The following is a 19,353-nucleotide window of genomic DNA, read 5'->3' as shown; positions in this document are numbered from 1 at the left end:
AGGCTGATCAATGTCAGCTAATAATATGGTGGAGGAACGACGCTGGCAAAGAACAGAAAACTGATGGAAATTATCCATTTTTATTCAAAAAGGTCATAAAGAGGGTTGTGGAAAAAAGCTGCACTGCCTCCGCAAGCTGTAAAATGCGGGTGAAAGTAGTGAGACAGAAAAGGGCACAAAAGCTGAATAAAGAAGGAAAACAGACAGGTGGAAAAACCTGGAGAGAGAAAAAGACGGCGAGAGATTTAATGAGCACATGAGAGAAACAACAATGAAGAAAGAAAAAGACTGAATTTGATGGAAACAAGCTCAACAAACAGATAGGAGACAGAAGCAAAAGCATTTGAGAAAAGAAGTCGTAGAAACATGTTGATAAATGTGTCATGTTACACCTTAATAATTCAGCGTCAGTACAAATATCTATTACTGCTGATGCAGCTCGTTGGAGTCCGTCCTCAGACACCAACCGTAAAGTGTCGTAAAGTTTTGTTTTGAGTCAGCCGCAGGAAGACAAACAGCTGCTCAGGCGTCGGCTGATGGGGGTCAAAATGAGAATAAAAACGGAGAGATGCTCTTTGTTTACTTCGCCTACTTCCCTTCAACCGATTCTCCGTGGCGCATCGCAACATTAGAGCAATTTTCACCAGGAGAGTTGCATTACATAGGAGATGGGCTGAACCTAAATGCTACTTAATCTCTCTGTTGTCATTTTTGCTCTTGAGATGGGCTCAATTTAGCCTCCGTAATGGCACCACGAGACATAACTGGGGCTGGAAACATATAGACAATCAATGATCCGGGGCTGGTTTCAGATATAGGAAAGCAACCAGGGTGTTCCCTCCAGCAAGGGCACCTGATACTGGAGCCTCGGGTCTTGGACCGGCGCTGCAGAAGGAAATCCACACTGATGGACTGCTGCCGTCGTCACATTACACACAGCGTAACAGGCAGTGTTCTCTGATGATATACGGGGATCAGGTGAAAGGTTGGGGATTTGCACAGGAAACTTCAGCCCCGAGGCCAGCACTCATTAATGGCACAAATCAAAGTAAGTGTAAAATGCATTACTTCCTCTTAACGCCAAATCCAAGAATTCTTGCAAAATCTGCCGAAGGTGCAACAACTAAGAAAATTATTTCAGGAACTAGATTTCAACCCAAAGTGAGGAACTAAAATCCAATAGGAGCCTCAGTGGGACTTCATTTAAAGCATATATAAACTTTTGAGGGTCCTGCTGAGTTTTCTATTATTTCTGAAATACTGATGTTGAATTTCAGGTTGGAGATTTTTTCCAAATCCAAACAGATGAAAAAATTTCCATGCACAGTAAACTGTGTCCTCAAGGTGCCAAGTGTGTGGATTAGTTTTAAATCTGGAAATGAATTTGTTAATGACGGAGATTCTTCTTGTGTAAAGAACTTTAGCTTCATAACTGATTTTTTCCTACATGTCTTGAAAAAGCCCAAACCTTTAAGAATAATTTGTCAATTTGTTTTTTGTTTTTTATCTGAACAACTGATCCTCAGGCTGAGGTTTCCTGTAAATAATAACATCTGCAGACAACGCCTCACCTCAAAGAGCTCCGCCGCTGTACTGTAGTGGATGGAAGCCGGTGACGCGTCCGCAGGCTGATCGTTGCACCACTGCAGCTCGCTGAGACAGTTGACGCTGTCGAAGTCGCTGGTGTCCAGCTGGGAGAGGTCGATGTCCGGGAAGTCGGTGTCCAAACGGTCCGAACACACTTCCTCCTCCCCATACTGAAGACAGAAAAAAGAGCGGGAGAGAGAAGGAAAGGTCATGTTAGTCAAACATGGAGATTAAAGCGAAAAGTTCCCAGGCGGCTTGTTCTCTGGAGATGTAACAGGAGTGCATGAGTCACTTTGTTGAAGCGTGATCCCAAACAAACAGAGGTGCTGACCACAGCTGGAGCGATCCTTCGTGACAAATCAACAAGTTTGCCTGCGTCACTCATATCGGACTCTTTGCTCTTTTATATGTGTCTATGTGCGTGTAACCGCTCAGAAACACAAGCTACCAAACATGGGAAATAATTCTGCTCCCTCCATGAGACCGCAGAGGTTTGCGACTTCTCTGGAGTTCATCGCTGTGCGATGCGAGCACTGATAGATTTTGAGTGTTAGCTCCCATTGTCCCAACCTTTCTAAAATATGTATGCGGCCGAAGTGCTGTGAAGCACTTTTGATAAAAGCTTCCATCGTCTGGCATATATTGTATATTATTACACCGTTAACTGTCTGAGTCACAAGGAGCTCTCATCAACAGCCCTCAAATTTCAACAGCTACTCATTACGGATAATGAGACTTCCTTGTTAAAAGGAAGTTCGACATCGAAACCAAGAGAGGCATCTGTCCCAGCACAATGTGGGATTACAGCGAAAATGTGTCACACACACACACACACACACACACACACACTGACAGTCGTGGTGGAAATGCCTTCATACATTTATCCTGAACATTTCTCTGTGGCCCACAACAAAGTTCCACCGTGACCCAAGAGGTCTCAGGGTGATTAGTTCTCCTTGGTTGGTTGAGTGTTTGTTAATCAGTGAAATGAGCTGCTGGGTTTAATCTGCGGACTCTTCGGTCACAGCGGCACACGGTTGATCAAGCTTTGTTTTCCGTGCTCGGTACAGTCACGCATGTTGTGAACTGTTTCTTAGACGGCAAAAGATTTTACTCTGGGGAAATTCAATCCAGACAATCCTGTGAAGATGTTAATGGGCTCCCACTCCGGTTGCTTTTCAACTGTGACACAAGTTTGATTCATTTACAGATTAGTGTTCCAAATTATTCAGAAAACTCATGAGGGAGCCTCTTCATTCATTTCAACCGATCAGGGCTCCTGCCATTTGACTCGCAAATCCACAAAATAACCTAAAAAAACCCAAAACAGATAAAAACTCAAAGATTTCCCGAATCCATTTATTGAAACCCTCAATCTATGTGAGCATCCGGAAAACTCTCTTGAGTTCTGTTCAGCTCCTCTTAAAATCTCCAAGACCTCAAGAATACTTCAAGCCCCCTGAAGGACCTCTGAAGGCCCTTTGAGTCACCTTAAAAACCTCTCAGAAGTCCCATTACAGACCCCTTTAGATGTCTTTGGAAAGCCCATTTCAATTCTCTGAAACCTCTTTGAGAATCCCTAAATCATCTCAATAACACACAAAGTCGCAGTGCATCCTGAAAAAAACTCCTCAAACACCTACAAACTTTGAGAACCCAAACTGGGATCCTCCTCGACAGCTGCCACATGGCTGAGAGTCAGACAGAAACATCGGGCCACGTCAGGGAGAGGAGAAAAAAGAAAAACAACAAGAAAAAAAGGCGAGGAAGGGAAGGAATTGTGGATACGTGACTCAGTGTGGTCTCATGGGGGAAATGAATGAGAGGAAGGAGAGGAGGGAAAAAGGCGGTGCGGTCATCTGGGGACAGAAACACATCCAACTAGAATTTCAGAAGGAATCCGTGGCCTGCAAGTATCACTCAGAGGCCGAGTGTGTGGACGAGAGGGCCGTTTCCACACAAGATGATCTGTTCTGCAAGAGGAAGCGTGGTCTGTTCCTGGTGTCTCAGTCACTCACACACACATTCATCTAACAGGGCCAACCAGTTAAACCAAACATTTTCCAAACTGAATCAAACGGATTGGCTTTCTCTCCTTATCAGATTTCCTCGGTAGCAACGTCCAACTGACTCCAAACACCAGACTGCACATTAATATCTGAAACCTGAAACCAGATGTGAATTTACTGCTTTATTATAGTTTACATAAAAATATAACAAGCACATACAATTTCATAACTTGGATTTAAAATCCCAAAGTCAATGTGATTAAAAACAATTTCTTACATTTATTTCACATCAATTGTTTAAAAATGACTAATTAGTCATGTTGTGTCCATCAGTATACACATTATCTGTGAAATGGAGTAGTAGAAATGTTTTCCTGTTGGTCAGCATGCTAACTTCAAACTGCCAAACTTATAGATAGCACCGTTAAACTTTGGTCGTAATATATATTTTCACAATTTCAGCCAACTCATGAATTTGTTTTGGCCGTCAGCTGATCAAGTCTCAGACTGGAGAATTAAAAATCCCTGAAAAGTTTAGTGTTCAGTGATAACAGACCTTCTCTGCTCCTGTTTCGTGCTTCACCGTTTTACTTTTCAGGGTTTAATTTTCAGGCACCATAATGTTTAATTACCGCTTAGTTTTTTCTTTTTTTTTGGGTTGGAGGGGGGAGTTAGAAAGGATTTCTTTTGTTTCATATCCTTACGTCATATTTCAAACCATTTTATTACCACAACTGTTCCCTTGCTGCCTGACAGTGTGTGTGTGTGTGTGTGTGTTTATTTGGGTCAGGGGATGGATAACACGAGCTGATATCATTTATGATTTCATAAATTACAGAGCAGAATTACACAGCACACCAGAGCAGACATGATCAAAGAGCCAATCAGCAAGAGTGGAGAGAGCGTGAGAGGAGGATGGAGGGAGAGAGGCTGAGGATGAGAGGAAACAGGAGGGGTGGAACGGGTGAGGGAAAGGAAAGAGAGATGAAAGGAGGACATTTAAAAAAAGGGAGACAAAGGCCAAGAGGTGAGGGGATAAAAGAGCGATGAGAAGAGGGAGGACAGTCGTGATCTGACAGAGAGGCAGAGGAAGACGGGGAGAGGATGCCCTCTATAAGACCCTCCCTTCGCTTCCTTTCCTTCCAGTTGCTGATGCAGATGTGTGTGTTCACCTAGCTCTGTGTGTGTTAGTTAGCATGCAGCTCACATCCCTCCTCACCTGCACCTGACTCATGCCCCTCCACCACTCCTCCGCTCTGCTCATCATCTCCGTCGTTCTCCTCCTTCATTTCTCTCTCTACATCTGTTTGCTCTTTTCTTACTTTATCTCTTTCTGTCTTAATGATGTCATCTCCCTTCTCTCCTTGTTCCTGTCATTTTATGGCCAGCTCTCTCCAGCGTCCTTCTTCCCTTGACTCCTCCTCTCTCCTTTTCCTTCCATCCAACCTTCACTCTATCTCACATCTTTTCTTCCTCTTCTTCCATTCTGTTTCATCTTTGCCTCTTGGATCTTATTTTTCCTCTCTCCCTCATCTCTCTTCTTTCCTCCTGCGACCTCATCTCACGTTCTCTCCTCCTTCTTTTCCATCCGTCCTTCTCTCCCTCCTCATAAACTTCTAAGACAGTCTGATTGATTTCTTGGTTTCCACTCAGCTGCTCTCTCTTCTCGGCCATCCCTCCTTCTCCTTCTTCTCTTCTTCTATTGCAGCCTTCAATCAATAAAAACATCCTTGGGCATGACACGCGCACACTACACATATTTGACATGTCAGAGCTGGACGCACACAGGAAGTGGGGAGCGAGCAGCACATACAACGACAGCCGTGAAGTCATTGCCATCAAGTTCACACACCAACTGCTGGTGTGTCAAACACACACACACACACACACATTGCAGTATCAAGACACTTGCCCCTGTCACATGTTAACACACATCCCATGCATACAAAAACCACAACACACGTCACGCATCTTGGCATCCTCTCTGCAGCAGCGGCGGCAAAAGGCAATATGCGACCTCCTATGTGGCTGCTGCGTGTTCCTGACTCTGGCTCTGAATAATGATGAAGCTCCCGACAGCTACGCAACATGACTCACAGACGCCGGGAGGAAGAGGCAGCGCGAACGAGCAGCTCAGCAAGAAACGACGCGCTCGCTCTCCCCTTTTCCACCCTTTCTGCAGCGCACACCATCCCAGAGCATCCGGCTGTAGTGACCTCCGAGATGCTCCGTGCTGGCGGTTGTGAGATTTTTGAGATGCGCCTTTCAAAGTCAAACCAACCGTCATTTTTTCAGAAACCTTTATACATGAACAACCAATCATTGTCTTCAGGTTGTCCTGAAAGGTCTCATTTTAATAAAAGCTCATCAGTGTGTTAGATTCCAACTCCCCCCTGCTCGGCCACTTCCATTTTTAAAGTCTTGTCAAGATACTTGCAACTGAAAGTATGTTCTGGCTTTTGGCAAGAAATGCAGACTTGACTTAACATCTTTTTACTTTGTGTTTCATGATTTGGTGCTGTCAAAGATTTTCTTGGTCAGGTCAAGACTAAATTCAGCAGCTGAGCTTCACCAACATGACGAGTGTGATAATGAGTCTGAAATTTGCCCTTCACTTGACTCGGAGAAGATGTACGTTGGATAAAGATAAACAAAAGTTTGTGATCCTTTAAACCACCTCCGGCTGCGTCACTTTTCTGGAGAGCAAAGTTTCTTTGCAGAGTAGAAAAAAGAGCCTCTTTCTGGCGAGCAAGCTTCCACATCGGGTCAAACACACTTCATTAGCCGAGTAAGGCAGCGAAACAGCCTATTTCAATCCTCCATATAAAGTTTCAATGCATGGAGTCCAAAAGAAGCTCACTCACTCAGCCTCCCTGAACATCCCAAACTGAGGAGGCCTTTAGCAACCCAAAAAAAAAAAAGAGTTTGAAATCCATGAATCTGAGGAGACATTATATAAAAACGCTCAGCCATCTTCCTTCAGGAAAGTTCTTATCCTTCTTCGTTTTAATGCACTGGAATATAAGTGGCATAACACAATAGCATCTCAAGAATGAACACATCACTCACTGTGTCTGTCTAAATCGATTATGGTTTAAATGGAGCATTAGACTGGGTAGATTAGGCAAATGGGCATGAAATTAATGTAGAATACAGACACCTTTGAAGTTAGAAAAGGGCATACTTCAGGGAAGATTACACTAAGTCCATTTGGAGTTTAAGGGGTTTTATAAACAAAGGAAATGTGACAATGAATTATAAGCAAACAGAAATACAGAAGCTAAAGGAACCCGGAGTAAACAAACTGAGGACGACGCTGTAACACAGTCGTAGCATCTCTATGTGCGATGTCGGCTAAACCTTTGTCCTGACCTTTGACCTTTTGAAACCCATAAAAGCCAGCAGCTAGAGACCGCCTGGAAAGGGTGGTGTGATTGTGGCAGGTGAGGAGGAACGAGGGGGGGGGGGGGGGGGGCAAAAAGGAGAGAAAACGAAAGAGTGCGGCGACTTCCATTTGTGGTTAATCTCTGCCTCAGTAACAACAGAGAAAAACCTACTGGGCCGTTCAGTCATAAAGAGCCTGCCGGGACAATCGCGCATTAAAACCAGCGCTATTTATAGCGGGACCTGGCATGTGGGAGAGCTATCTGGGCTAAAACCAGCGAGTGGATCTGGAAAAGGCCAGCGAGACTCCAGCATGTGGATGTGCTGAACATGCATCATTCACTTCTATCTTTAAACGCACCCATACATTCCCCCCAAAGGGTTATCTGGTGTTTGACTTCCCACCCGGGCTGCGTGTCCCCCATTAGTCTCCTCATTATTATGGCTACGGTGAAATGATCACGTCAGTTTAGTTAAGCCTTTGAAGGTGGAGCTAAAAATATGCTTACTTTAGTAGAACACCATTTGCATAACAGTTACACACAAGCCCATTACGATACCCGCTGACCATGCTGCGTCACCATCACACTCCAGACTCGATGTAGTTATATAAATAAAATTCACAAAAGCAGAGTTTTATTTCTTCTGTTCTTCTCTTTCTGGAATTTTGTCATGAAAAGTTAGAGAGTTTGAAATTCACGCACCTCCTCCGTCGTCTTTTTGAATCAAATTTTAGCGTAGACCAGCTACCTGCTAAAAAGGGTTGTAGGTTTTAGTTTCCCTCTACCTGCTGATTCAGATGCAGGTTTATATTTTCATGTAAAATAAGCCCTTCACCTGCCTATTCCGGATAATTCTGATCATTATGCGATACTGTATTGATCCACAGAAAATCAGCAGCAGAAATCAAAGCCCCTGGCTGCTGCTGCTTTCCTGGCAGCTCTACAACGGGCCTTTTTTAATGTTATGTAAGGTCGGTCACAAGCCCAGTCATGTGCCGGTGAGTCCTTGGCAGTGTTCTGGACTGTCCAAACTTCCCTCTACAGACACACACACACACACACTCAGATACAGCACAACCACCATACAAGGTCAAGCTCGCTCGACTCTCGGCTGTAGATGCAGGAGGGCAACTAGAAAAAGAGAACCTGCGTGATGGCTCCTCAGCTTTAGACGACCGAAGCCCAAAGACCTGACAGATGCACAATCACTCGCAGAACTTGTTCAGCACTTTAACTCAGTTCTGAAGAGTACAAAAATCAAATTTAGCTCCTTATTTCAATTCATAAGAAGTGACAAGCAGTGTGTCTAGGTGAGAGTTAAACCTCAGCGTTGACCTTTAGACACATGATGGACATCCACAGCTGAAAACAGCTACAGGAAGACATTATCTACACTCTGTTTAGGAATAATAAGGGGATTTGAAACCATTCTTTATTTCTAAGGTTAAAATCTCTTAAATGTTATGAGGGATCTGCAGGAACTGACACTTTCTTCAATTTTCCAAAGGCAGGGGGGGTCCGTGTGAAGGTTAAATGACAGACCAGAGCCACTATAAATGAAAAATGGTGATGAGATGAGCCAGATAGAAGGTTGTAATCACTTTGCAGCTTTGCACATTGAAATGACATGAAAGATATAAGGGCAGCTTGGCAGACGTGGGACTCCGTTAAGTGTCCCACTCCCTTAACTCTCACTTTCTTGTAGGTCACTTTGACAGGAAATGGTTTATAAATGACACTCCACACGTCCCGGCAGCGTTGCTTTAAACTTATCGACTCACAACAACGGCACAAGCTGCCGGAGAACATCGACCACTGAGCAATTGAATCTGACACTCAATTACACGATTTTATTTTTCACTTTGCAGAAGAGACTTTTTTTTTCCATTATTATTGCTTGTTGTTGAGCTCTCTCTCCGCTTTTCCTGAAGAGCACTCGTCGCCCAGCTTTAGATTTTTTTGATTGGACTTGTGGCTGTGCAGCCGTGGCCTCTTGTTTCTTATATTATGTCAACAACAAACTATAAAACTTTAAAAGCACCATTTCCTGTGGATGGGCAGGTCTTCCCTGGAGAGAGCCGAGAGAAGCCAAGAAAATGGAAACGCTTTCTCAAATGTCGATATTTTGAACTGCCGCAGGTTTTCTGTCACATATGAGGGCCAAATGGAAGAAGGAAATGTCTGATATTTGGTTGCAGATGAGCACATGGATGTTCAATCAATGATCTAATGACCCCCTCATGAACTCTTAAAGAGCTCGTTTTCTCACTTCAACGGTCGACATTTCATCACGATGCCAAAGAGTCGTCTGTGAATTACAGAGTCATTTGTTGACAGGTAATGAAAACGGAAAGCCGTACAATTTATACTTCCCAGCTCATTCTTCTCCTCAGCGGCTGACACAGAGGGGATGCTGTTAATTACAGTGAAACAAAAAAAAGGACACCCCCCCCATCCATGGCCCCCTTCCACATTTAATCAGGGCCACAAAAAGCCAATTATGTTCCATTTGGTTATTCAGGTGCAAAGTAAGACGATAAAAACTCAGTCAACGGACAGGAGCTGAAATAGGATGCAGATCAATGGAAATCATTATCTCGTGCTGTTTAATCTATTTATCCGGAGAAGCTTGACTTCCCACCCCGCAGCAGCAGCAACCTGCTTTACATTGACAAAGTTAGCACGGATCCTGAGCAGGAACGCCGCCATCTGCCGCAGCCTGTTTCCTTCCTTAGATTTCTCCCAAAACCTGATTCGAACCTGCTGCTCCCCATCAGCCCCAAGGAGCTCACCTTTTCCAATCTCTCTGCATGCAGACCAGTGTTGCAGCCAGTGATTGTGTCATTATCTATTTGTTGATTAATTGTTTGGTGCTTAAAATGTCAGGGCCCAAGGCGAAAGCTGTTTTTTCCCAAACAACAGCCTGACATATTTAACACACAGAAAAGAAACTTTCCCTGATAAACACTTATAAATAAAACAGTTCATGATCAAAACTGCTGACTGATTCTCTTTTAACTACAAAGCAAATACTTACTCGACACCAATTCAATTATAATAACTTATCTTTTACATCTTTAATTTGAACCCTTTTAAAGCCACATTAAGGTGTGTCTGTTTTTCAAACCGAACGTTGTCATTCCTAAAAATGCAAAGAGGCTCCTGAGCCACATTCCTCCAAATTTTGATTCCTCTAAATGAAACATATCTCTGACAAAGCAGACGGTTGGCCCAATCCGCTGAGGCCCCAGAGGAAGAGAGACGCAGATTTTGTCGCTGCGCTCCCTCCGGAGTTCTTCTGTTCTCGGTGAGAACGGAAGGAAAACTGCGAAAGGAGAGAAAAGACAGAAAGAAAGGAGACGGTACCCAAAATGCAAATCTGCAGCTTCATTCTTTGATAAGTTCACTGGTTCATTCAAATACTGCACACAAATGGCATCAGTGTGTGTGTGTGTGTGTGTCTATATTTAGCTCTTATCCTGGTCTCATGACTCGTTCTTCCACAGGCTGCCGGTGACTTGAGGAGCTTCTGCCACACACAGATGACCCCTGAACCCCCGAACACACACACACACACACACACACACAGGCGATTTTTGTGGAATAAATCAAGTCAAATTCAGACAAGTTGTGCTCGCAACAATGTGTGTGTGTGTGTGTGTGGCCTTAACCTCAGTAACGTTGCTACCACATGACAGATAAAGTGATTTATGTAAACGTCTTAAACGTCTAAATTGGCAACTACTGTTTCTTATTTGTGTGTCAGTGTTTTTTTTTTTTTTTAAACCTTTGAAGGAACTTCTGTAACTAAAGTTACGACAGTCAGTCGGTCAGTCAGTCATGAGGTCAGTGTGAACGTTTGTGTGTTTGTGCTGCGATCACTGTGAATGAGAAGGAAGTGGGACGCTCAAGTACTGGCTGTTCCCATCACTGCTGTTCCAGTGTGTGTGTATCATTTCACTTTTTCCAAAAAAGTGGTGTGTGTGTCTGCTCATGATAATGGGTATCATGACTCGCAGTGTGGCTTAGGTGGGAAAGAAAACCAAACCTGGTGGCCTCGTCTGTCTACAAACTTTGGGCCGTGCCAATTTCTTCCTCTTGGCAAGATGATCTGTGATAACAGACTCATCTATTCACTGATAATAAAGCACACCACCATTTTATATTCTCCTCCGTGAACTGATAAAACACAACGTTAACGTATCTTCTGCAAAAACGATTCCTGAGTCTGAATCTGACTGGAGCTGATTGAGCACTTTTGACAACACATACGGGAGCAGCGTTAGTCTCCAATTTTATTCCATCAGCTTTATCACAATGACACTGTGGCCTCCAACCTTTGACCTCATTACTCGTTGGCTGCTTGTAAAGGTAATAGCAGCTGAGCAGAAGTGATGGAAGAGGAAATCCTCAACCTCAAACATTTTTCTTCCCTATATCACACAAATGCACACGCACACAGACCCTCTTCCTCTCAAAGACTCACACATGCTCTCCACGTGTCTTGTGGGCGCACACACACACAAATTGCAAATGATTTTTGGCTTTATGTGTTATTGAGTGCTGCTGATGGTGCTTCCAGCCTCAACTAAAAAACACTCAAGAGCTCAATCAAACGCTCATTTTCTCCCTCCTGTCTCTGTCGGACGGTCCAACGCTGCTGTTAAAAGGTGAATCAGAGGAACAATCAGAGGAACAACGAACACTGTCTGCATTGCGTAAGGTTTTTGGAACTTCCAGTTTGGGATGTTAGTTTCAATTTTAGCTCTGATCGATTATGAAAGTTCCATTTTTGATTAGAAATCAGGTTTTAAATCATTTCTGTGAAAGCATCAAAGTGCTCAGGCCACAGAAACGCTGACAGCCTTAAAACTAACCTTGCAGAATCCATTTCTTCAAGAAAAAGTTGATATCTTCTTCTGATTTCCCGACTGAGCACAGAGAGAGGAGACTTAAACTACACAGAGGTGGTTTTCGGTTTTTAAAGCTATAAATATACAGAATATCTTCTTATGCAGATGAAGACATAAAATAAAACTCTTTGCTGCAGATCAAAAGACTTTCGAAGTAACTTTCTGCCGTTGGATTTAATTAAACTTGAGTTATTCAGCCAAAATTTGGATTAATCTACCTTCAAATCATCTGTGTTTGGGATTTACTTCACGCAGCACGATTCACAGAAATGAGCTGTCTGCAGACTTTATGAAAAGGTATAAAAATGTCTCAGTTCAGTGCTATTTACTTATTTATTTTAATCTTGGACAAACACAAGCCAGAAAACGGACATGGCTTTAATAACAACCCACATCAAGACTCATAATGAAAATCCAGAAAATTAAAGCCAAGGTCAGCTTCCTCGGCCGTTGAACTGTTGAGACATTGAAAATCACCGAAAGCAACGGCACAAATTTAAGGGCTGTTATTTTGAAGCGCCCTCAGGTGTAATCCAGTCCGTCTACGGCTCTTCCTTCCCTACCAGCAGATCCGTTTCAACGATCTCACCTCCAGCCAACCTCTGTCAGCCTGCAACCTAATCTGCCTCGAGCCCTCCCTGCTCCGCCCCTCGGCTGGGAAGAGCGGCAGCGGCGCGGAGGCTAAATTTGGAAGCAGCGGCCCAGGTGAACCCTCGGCTGTCCCCTGCATGTAAGAGGCTAATGACAGAGGGCTGGAAATACACACAGTAAGCCAAACAGACTGTACTTGATTCACCGGGATGATTAAAGCGCCGCTCAGTGTCGTTCTGCTGCTTCTGGGTGAGGCGTATTTTCTTTGTCCTGTCATCTTTTCTTATTTTTTATTTTGCTGCATTTGTTAAACGGAGCGAGTGACTCAGGTGAAGTCACCAGATCGTCCCGTGTTGGTGGATATGTAACCTGGCAGCCGCTTTATTGTCCTGTATGTGCTGTCTGAGCGGTGGGCGGGGCCACAACTACTCCCACGCCGCTCCATCATCACCTCATTGCTAAGCACCCCGCGTAATTGATGTGAGATTAGCAGTCAAGGCTAAATCGGACTGTTCCAGTAAACCTGCAGCCAATCAGAAGCGAGTAAAGTGAGACGCAACAGCTTAGGGGGCAAAGCCAAAATACAACACTAATAAAGATCACGTCCTTTTCTCAAGCAGCAGAAAAACCTAAAGCATCAAACAGGACAATTTCCCATCAATACTTGGAAAAAAAAAATCTGCACTTTAAAGGCTGGAAATCTGCTGAGATTTATTTGATCTTCTCTCTTTTCTATTATTTTAATATGGTGTTTGATTATTTTTCTTTTTGTGGCTGCGGACAGAAATTTTACACACAATTTTAACATCTTAAATATATTTTCTCTCTTCTTTGAATGCAATATGCCATTTCTTGTTTTCTTTATGTTTTTAATGACCTTAAGCATTTAAATATTGCCATACATTAATATGTATATAAAGCGTCTAATATTTTTGCTCATTAAAACTCAAATCTCATATAAAAAAAGTTAAACATCTCAATAGATTGTGATCACGTATAAGAAATAAAAAACAAAACATAATACGAGTGTAAAACCAGTTTTCGTATGCAGCATCAAAGTCAAAGTACCCGCAGCCACAAAGACGAAGAGAGAAATCACGAGTGACAGTTTGGTGAAGGATGACGACAGAGGGCTGACGACGAGAGAGCGGTGGGCGAAAAGGAGGAGGAGAGCTGCCGCCTCGACTCTGCAGGTAGCAGGCGTGTCCTGTAATGGGATCGGAGGAGGAAAGCCGATTCTGGGCTCAGAAATAAGAGCAGTGGTGGCAGCTGAGGCGGCGTGGAGGCCCCTGCCAGTCCGGTTCATTCAAGGCAACGCTTCAGTGTAAAAACAGGAACAGAGCCTTAAAAAAATAAAACAAAATGGCAGGTATTGAATGGAAAAAAGAAAATAAAGGCGTCTGGAGGCTGAGAGTTTGAAAGGCATTGAATGGATTCACTTTGAGCTGAGCTGTGGCGTTTTAAAAAGTGAGAAAGTTAAAGGAAGTGACAGATTAAATATTTAAATAAAATGCTTTTAGATTTAAAAAAGCCTCAGATGATGATGAGAGATGTTAAACTTTACTTTTTGTGGCTGGTCTGTCAACATCTCTTCCACTTCCAAACGTCCTCTCTGTCCTTTCTGTTTTCACCCCCCCCACACCACCAACATGTGGACTTGCAATCTCTTTAAGCACTTTCCAAATTCCCTGCAAGAGACTTCTGTTGATTAAATTGCCACTGAACAGGCTTTAACCCCTCAGCATCTGCGATGTTTCTGTCTCAGGTGTCCAGCCCTCCCAGCATCCAATTTCACGGCACTTGGCCTCCAGCCGCACCAAAAACCCTGCACCTGATCCATCAGAGTCCTTCATCTCTTTTTATAATGCATGTCTGTACAGACGTAGAGGTTGTCCTCCATTTAAAAAAAAAAAAAAAAAAAAAAAAGTTTATGGTCGTTGAAACGAGGAGGAAACCAGATTTTTGCCCTCGGCCATTTTGCTCTGTCCTGGTAATCAAAGGTGGACATTAGTTCTACGGCCGCCCTAATCTGTGACTCTTTAAACCAAATGAGCATCTGTGATACCAACTGTGGCGTTACACATCGGTTTGAGAAGTGCCATATTTCGAAGACTCGAGTTCTCTGAAAGCAGAAGAGGCAGTGAGGGGTGGATCTGACCTGTTCTGGACTCTTTGTGCTCTTGCTTCATCACCGATTTTCTTTTAAATGGGAGCATAATTTCAAAAGAAAAGACTTGAAACTTGAAACGGGGACCATAAAGTAAGGAAAACACTTACGGAGATAATAAATCCAGTGAGAGGCAGAGCCACGTCCCCATAGACTTCAATACAATCTGACTTTTTACAACCTTTACACCGATAAAATAGAGATGGAGTGCTGCTATAATAAACCACATTTAGTAAGAAGTCAGCGCTTCATCTCACTTATCTTTCAGTGTTCAGACTAGAGGCTAAAACCTTCGGTGGAGTCGTGTTTTTCCGGGCTGAAACTGCAGCCTCAGGATTGAATCCATCACCGTTAGATCAGCGTATCTGTTGGTGCTCTCAATAGCTTCATTAGCAATTAGCGGCAGACGCTGATCCCAGCTAACTATCGGACCGGAGTGGAGTGCTGTCTTCGCTCCTTCCTTTCCTCCATCATCCTCCCTTCTTCCTTCTCTTTTCCGTTTCCTTCCCTCCCTTGCTGCTTCTTTTACTCCACCCATTTGCCCCTTTCTTTCTTTAGTTACCCATATTTCCCATCTTCTCCCTTCTTTCCATCTCCAGTTCCACTCCCCACCGCCCAACTTTTTTTTTTTTTTTTTTTAATTCCTCATGTGAAAACCACCATGTGACCTCACAAGCTCCATCTTCCAGCTGCGTTGACGTGGCGTGGCGGTTTGGGTTAGCAGGAAGACAAGTTAAAACCTCCTCAATCGCTTTCACTCAGGGACTCATTTTGACACAAGACAACACCTATCAACCCCCCCCCCCCCCCCCCCCCGCACCCCCCATCCACTCACCCACCCCGCTCCATTCTTCCCATCACATGTCGTGGAAAATCTGAGTCATGACACTCATTATTCCCTGAAAATTAGTCTTCACTTAAAGCATCTGTGTTCTTCAGATTCGGTCCATTCAAATGTTTGAATTCCTCGCCACTAATGTTGCCTAATTATGACTTTCTGCGTCTTCCTATGATATTATAAGCATCTCTCTCTCTCATTACTCCCCAATAATTTATATCAGTTCAAACCCTCCTCTCCATCTCCACTTCCTTCTGTGCCCCCCCCCTCCCTGGTAATCTATCTTTTCAGCCAAGTAGCATTTGTAAAGCTCTTAACAGGATTGGAGAAAATCAGAGTAAACCTTATCGAAAGGGTCGGGTCAAAGGTCAGGTGGGTGAGGGGGCGGGGGGGTTAATGAATACATGTGTGCGTGTGTGTGCGTGCGTATGATGATGTTGCAAAATCTATAGCAGCGTAGGAATCCAAGAGTAGAAAGGTGTTCATTACATAAGCAAGCATTTTAAGTACACACACATACACACGTTTCCATGACCCTGATTTCAACTCAGTGATTGCACATCACGGCAAACTGATTCTGAAACTCCAAATCCATCACTTCACCTGACCTTAATTCAGCAGCGACAGGTCAGCCAATCAGATTACATCACTTTCGTTTAAAGTCCTCTGATGGGCAGTTCTGACACTGATCACAGCCAATCAGGTTTCACTCATGAGGCTTCCAGGTTTCTGTTAAAAACTGAATTCATGTATCAGCTAATTTGAATGGTGGTTGAATTGCAGAGCTTGAAATTAAACGGCATGTTAAACTCTTTATAAACAGTCCTGGCTCAGGGGTTTAATTTGGATTCTGGTCTCTTACCGTCTACAAACTGAAAGCACAGACACTTTCTGCTTATTCTGATTGAAAGGACGGCTGAGTCTCTACTCTAATGTCAGAGAAACAGAGCTGCAGAGAGGAGGAGGAGGAGGAGGAAGGCGGCGCAGAGCGAGGATGTTGTGGGGAAACACAATCCTGCAGCCGCGTAATCCGATATCACCGAGTCACCGGTGGATGTGCGCTTTAATCAATTATCAGGAATCAAATTAGATAATGTGTGTTGAACCATCCAAATATACGCCGGCTCCCACGAGGAACTGTAGCGTTTCATGGTGGACTGAAATCTAGGAAGGAGATGTTAAACACGACAGGTGTAAGATCGCTCGGCCGACTCCATCCCCGTTCCCTTTACAGCAGCCCATCCCAGGCACCCCGAGGTATCAGAGACAGAGAGGAAGAGGAGGGAAACGAGGGACGTCCTCCGGCAAGCTAATGAGTCCCAGAGCTGGCACAGGCCGCCTCTTTTATTCCTTCTGGCCTCCCGACAGGATCGTTGGGAATGATGCTCCTCAGTACGAACTGACATGTTGGCGGCCCAGAGAAATTTAAACTCGCCACTGCAAAAAGCCACAATACTTGTGATTCTGATTTAAATCATTTGTGTTTTTTTTGTGTGTGCGGCTACGAGTTGTTGCCTTCCTCGTGTGTGGAACCATTAAAATGACACTTCACTGGAGAAAAAGACAAAGTATGAAGGGACAAAAGGAAAGTTGGTGAATGTTATAAACAACTGAAGACAGAAGGAGAGAATCTCCATCTTTTGTCTGCCAATCAATTAACGATCCAATCACCCCAAACAGCCGATCGATCGGCCAATCAATTCCTGAAAAGGTCAAACTTGAGATGAGACACACCGCGCAGAAGGGAGCGGTTAGAAACTGAAGAAGCCACCGAAACTCAAATTCAAAAAAGGTCTTTATGTCTCTCTGCCCTCGGAGCGTCTCACGGAAACCTGAAGAAACCTTTACACTCACAGCTAATTACACGGCTAATCACATCCTGTTTGCTGTTCTCACAAAAACATAAACAAACCTGTGTGCGTGTGTGTCTGTGTGTACAAGACATTGTGATTTCACTGCCGGTTGCAGATTATAGTGCAGAGCGGCGTCGCGAAGATTGGTCACTGGGCAAACCGACTTCTGTGAGCTAATGTGACACACACACACACTGAGAGCACACAACAACAACAACAACACACTCATGCACATAGTTAAAAAATATCTGTTTATTCATGATGAGAGAAATCATCTCGCTCACACCCACAAAAACAAACTCAGCTCAGGAGAAAAGACAACACATGTTTACCTCACTGAACAACACACATGGATACATGTACTCCTGGCTATCACGCTGCACACAACAGCACACACACCCACAAACTCACTATCAATGATCCAAAGAGCCCATTTGTGAGAGTAAATTCTATAGTTTCAGTTTAATTGTAATGGTTGTGTGTTCCCCTACAGCTGCTGGGCCTAGCTAGCTGTAACTAATAGAAAATCTTATCACAGCATGGCAACACACACACACACACAACAGTGGCCTCCCAAGGTCGTTGTGAGACTTCTTGGAAACCTGTAGATAACGGGAACTCAGCATGTGAACTGGGAGTTTGGCAGGTGGAGACGACGGAGGAGGACGGAGGAGCTAACATCGCCTATCATCGCCCCGCGTCTGCGCTCATCAGCCAAATGAATTATGATGCCGTTGTATGATCACAGTAAACAGGAGAGACCAGGACGGGGACGACGGGGGAGACCTTATCGCACACCAGCACTGATCAAATTAAGACTCGATTTCCCATCAGCCCCCTTCGGGTTTCCCTTTCTTGAAAACAGGCCATGGCACGTCTTCGTTTTTTCTCTCTGCACCAGCTGCTGTCATGATCAACAATTTCAACCAAATTATAGCTCTGTTCTTCTTTTTTAAAGGAAATGTTTTGGAATTTTTATAATTTTGAGAGAAAGGATGGTTTGTGACGGCATAGGTCCGGATTTCATGATATTAATTAAATGAGTCAGCCTGTGGAAAAGAAGGCTCAAAATATTTATTGATATATTTATTGATAAGATAATAATGATTAGCTGAAGCCCCGAAGAAATACTGTGAATATCGTGTCATATTGTCAAAAGGAATTACGGCTCTCCTGCTGTCCAGCACCTGTCACACAGACACACAAACCAGCCAGCATAAGCTCACATACCTGTACAAACTGTGTAACACTTGCATTTTCCCAGGATGTCAAAAATATACCCTCTAATGTACACAAACACACAAACTCACACACACAGCCACACACACAGATGACAGGCTTAGCAAGCCAGTCAGCATACTGGTGTCCTTAACACAGAGACAATGACAGTAGGCGTCTAATGTTACAGAAACTTGGAGAATACACACCTGTTGCTACACGTACACACACACACACACACACACACACACACGGGCAGTGACCCAAGGAGTAAAATTGTAGTTGAAAATCCTGAATTTTCCTCAAGACAAGGAGGCACCACCTGTGTGTGTGTGTGTGTGTGTGGGGGGGGTGCACGTGATCCAGGTACTGTATCCAGGCAGATTAAGCAGTTTTATCACAGTGAATCTAAATGGCAACACACACACACACACGGTCTGATTTATGGCCTTTCTGCGTTGTAGCTGCTCTATTAGTGCGAACAGTGACAAGTTTCATTAGTGAAGACACAGATGAAGGAAGGACAGAGGAATGAGAGAAAGGAGGGAGGGAAAGGACAGAAAAGAGGTGCGTCGAAAACAGAGGAAGGAGGCATGGACGAGGAGGAAGGAAAGGAAGGAGAAAAGGGTGCTTTCTCAGAGAAACTGGGGAGGGGAAAAAAAAAATGGAGAAATGGACGGTGAAATGAAAAAGAGAGGGAGGGAGAGCACCGGTCTGACACGAGAAGGAAGAGAAAGAGATGGAGAGAAAGGCAGGTAAAAGGTAACTGACCAGACCGGGGTCACCTGATC

The 19,353-nt window shown here is 44.0% G+C and overlaps 1 protein-coding gene across 1 annotated transcript in view; it reads right to left on the bottom strand.

Annotated features, from left to right (window-relative positions):
- Positions 1–19,353, bottom strand: part of ppargc1b (peroxisome proliferator-activated receptor gamma, coactivator 1 beta) — a 77,654-nt gene that overhangs the window by 22,646 nt on the left and 35,655 nt on the right. The window contains exon 2 of the mRNA XM_029513328.1: positions 1,572–1,757. Within this exon, the coding sequence (XP_029369188.1) occupies positions 1,572–1,757 (186 nt within the window). The remainder of the gene's footprint in view (positions 1–1,571; positions 1,758–19,353) is intronic.

Source organism: Echeneis naucrates, chromosome 10 (assembly GCF_900963305.1).
Source record: "Echeneis naucrates chromosome 10, fEcheNa1.1, whole genome shotgun sequence".
Lineage (NCBI taxonomy): Eukaryota > Metazoa > Chordata > Actinopteri > Carangiformes > Echeneidae > Echeneis > Echeneis naucrates.
The sequence above is the reverse complement of the archived record's forward strand: the minus strand, read 5'-3'. Positions and strand labels throughout refer to the sequence as shown.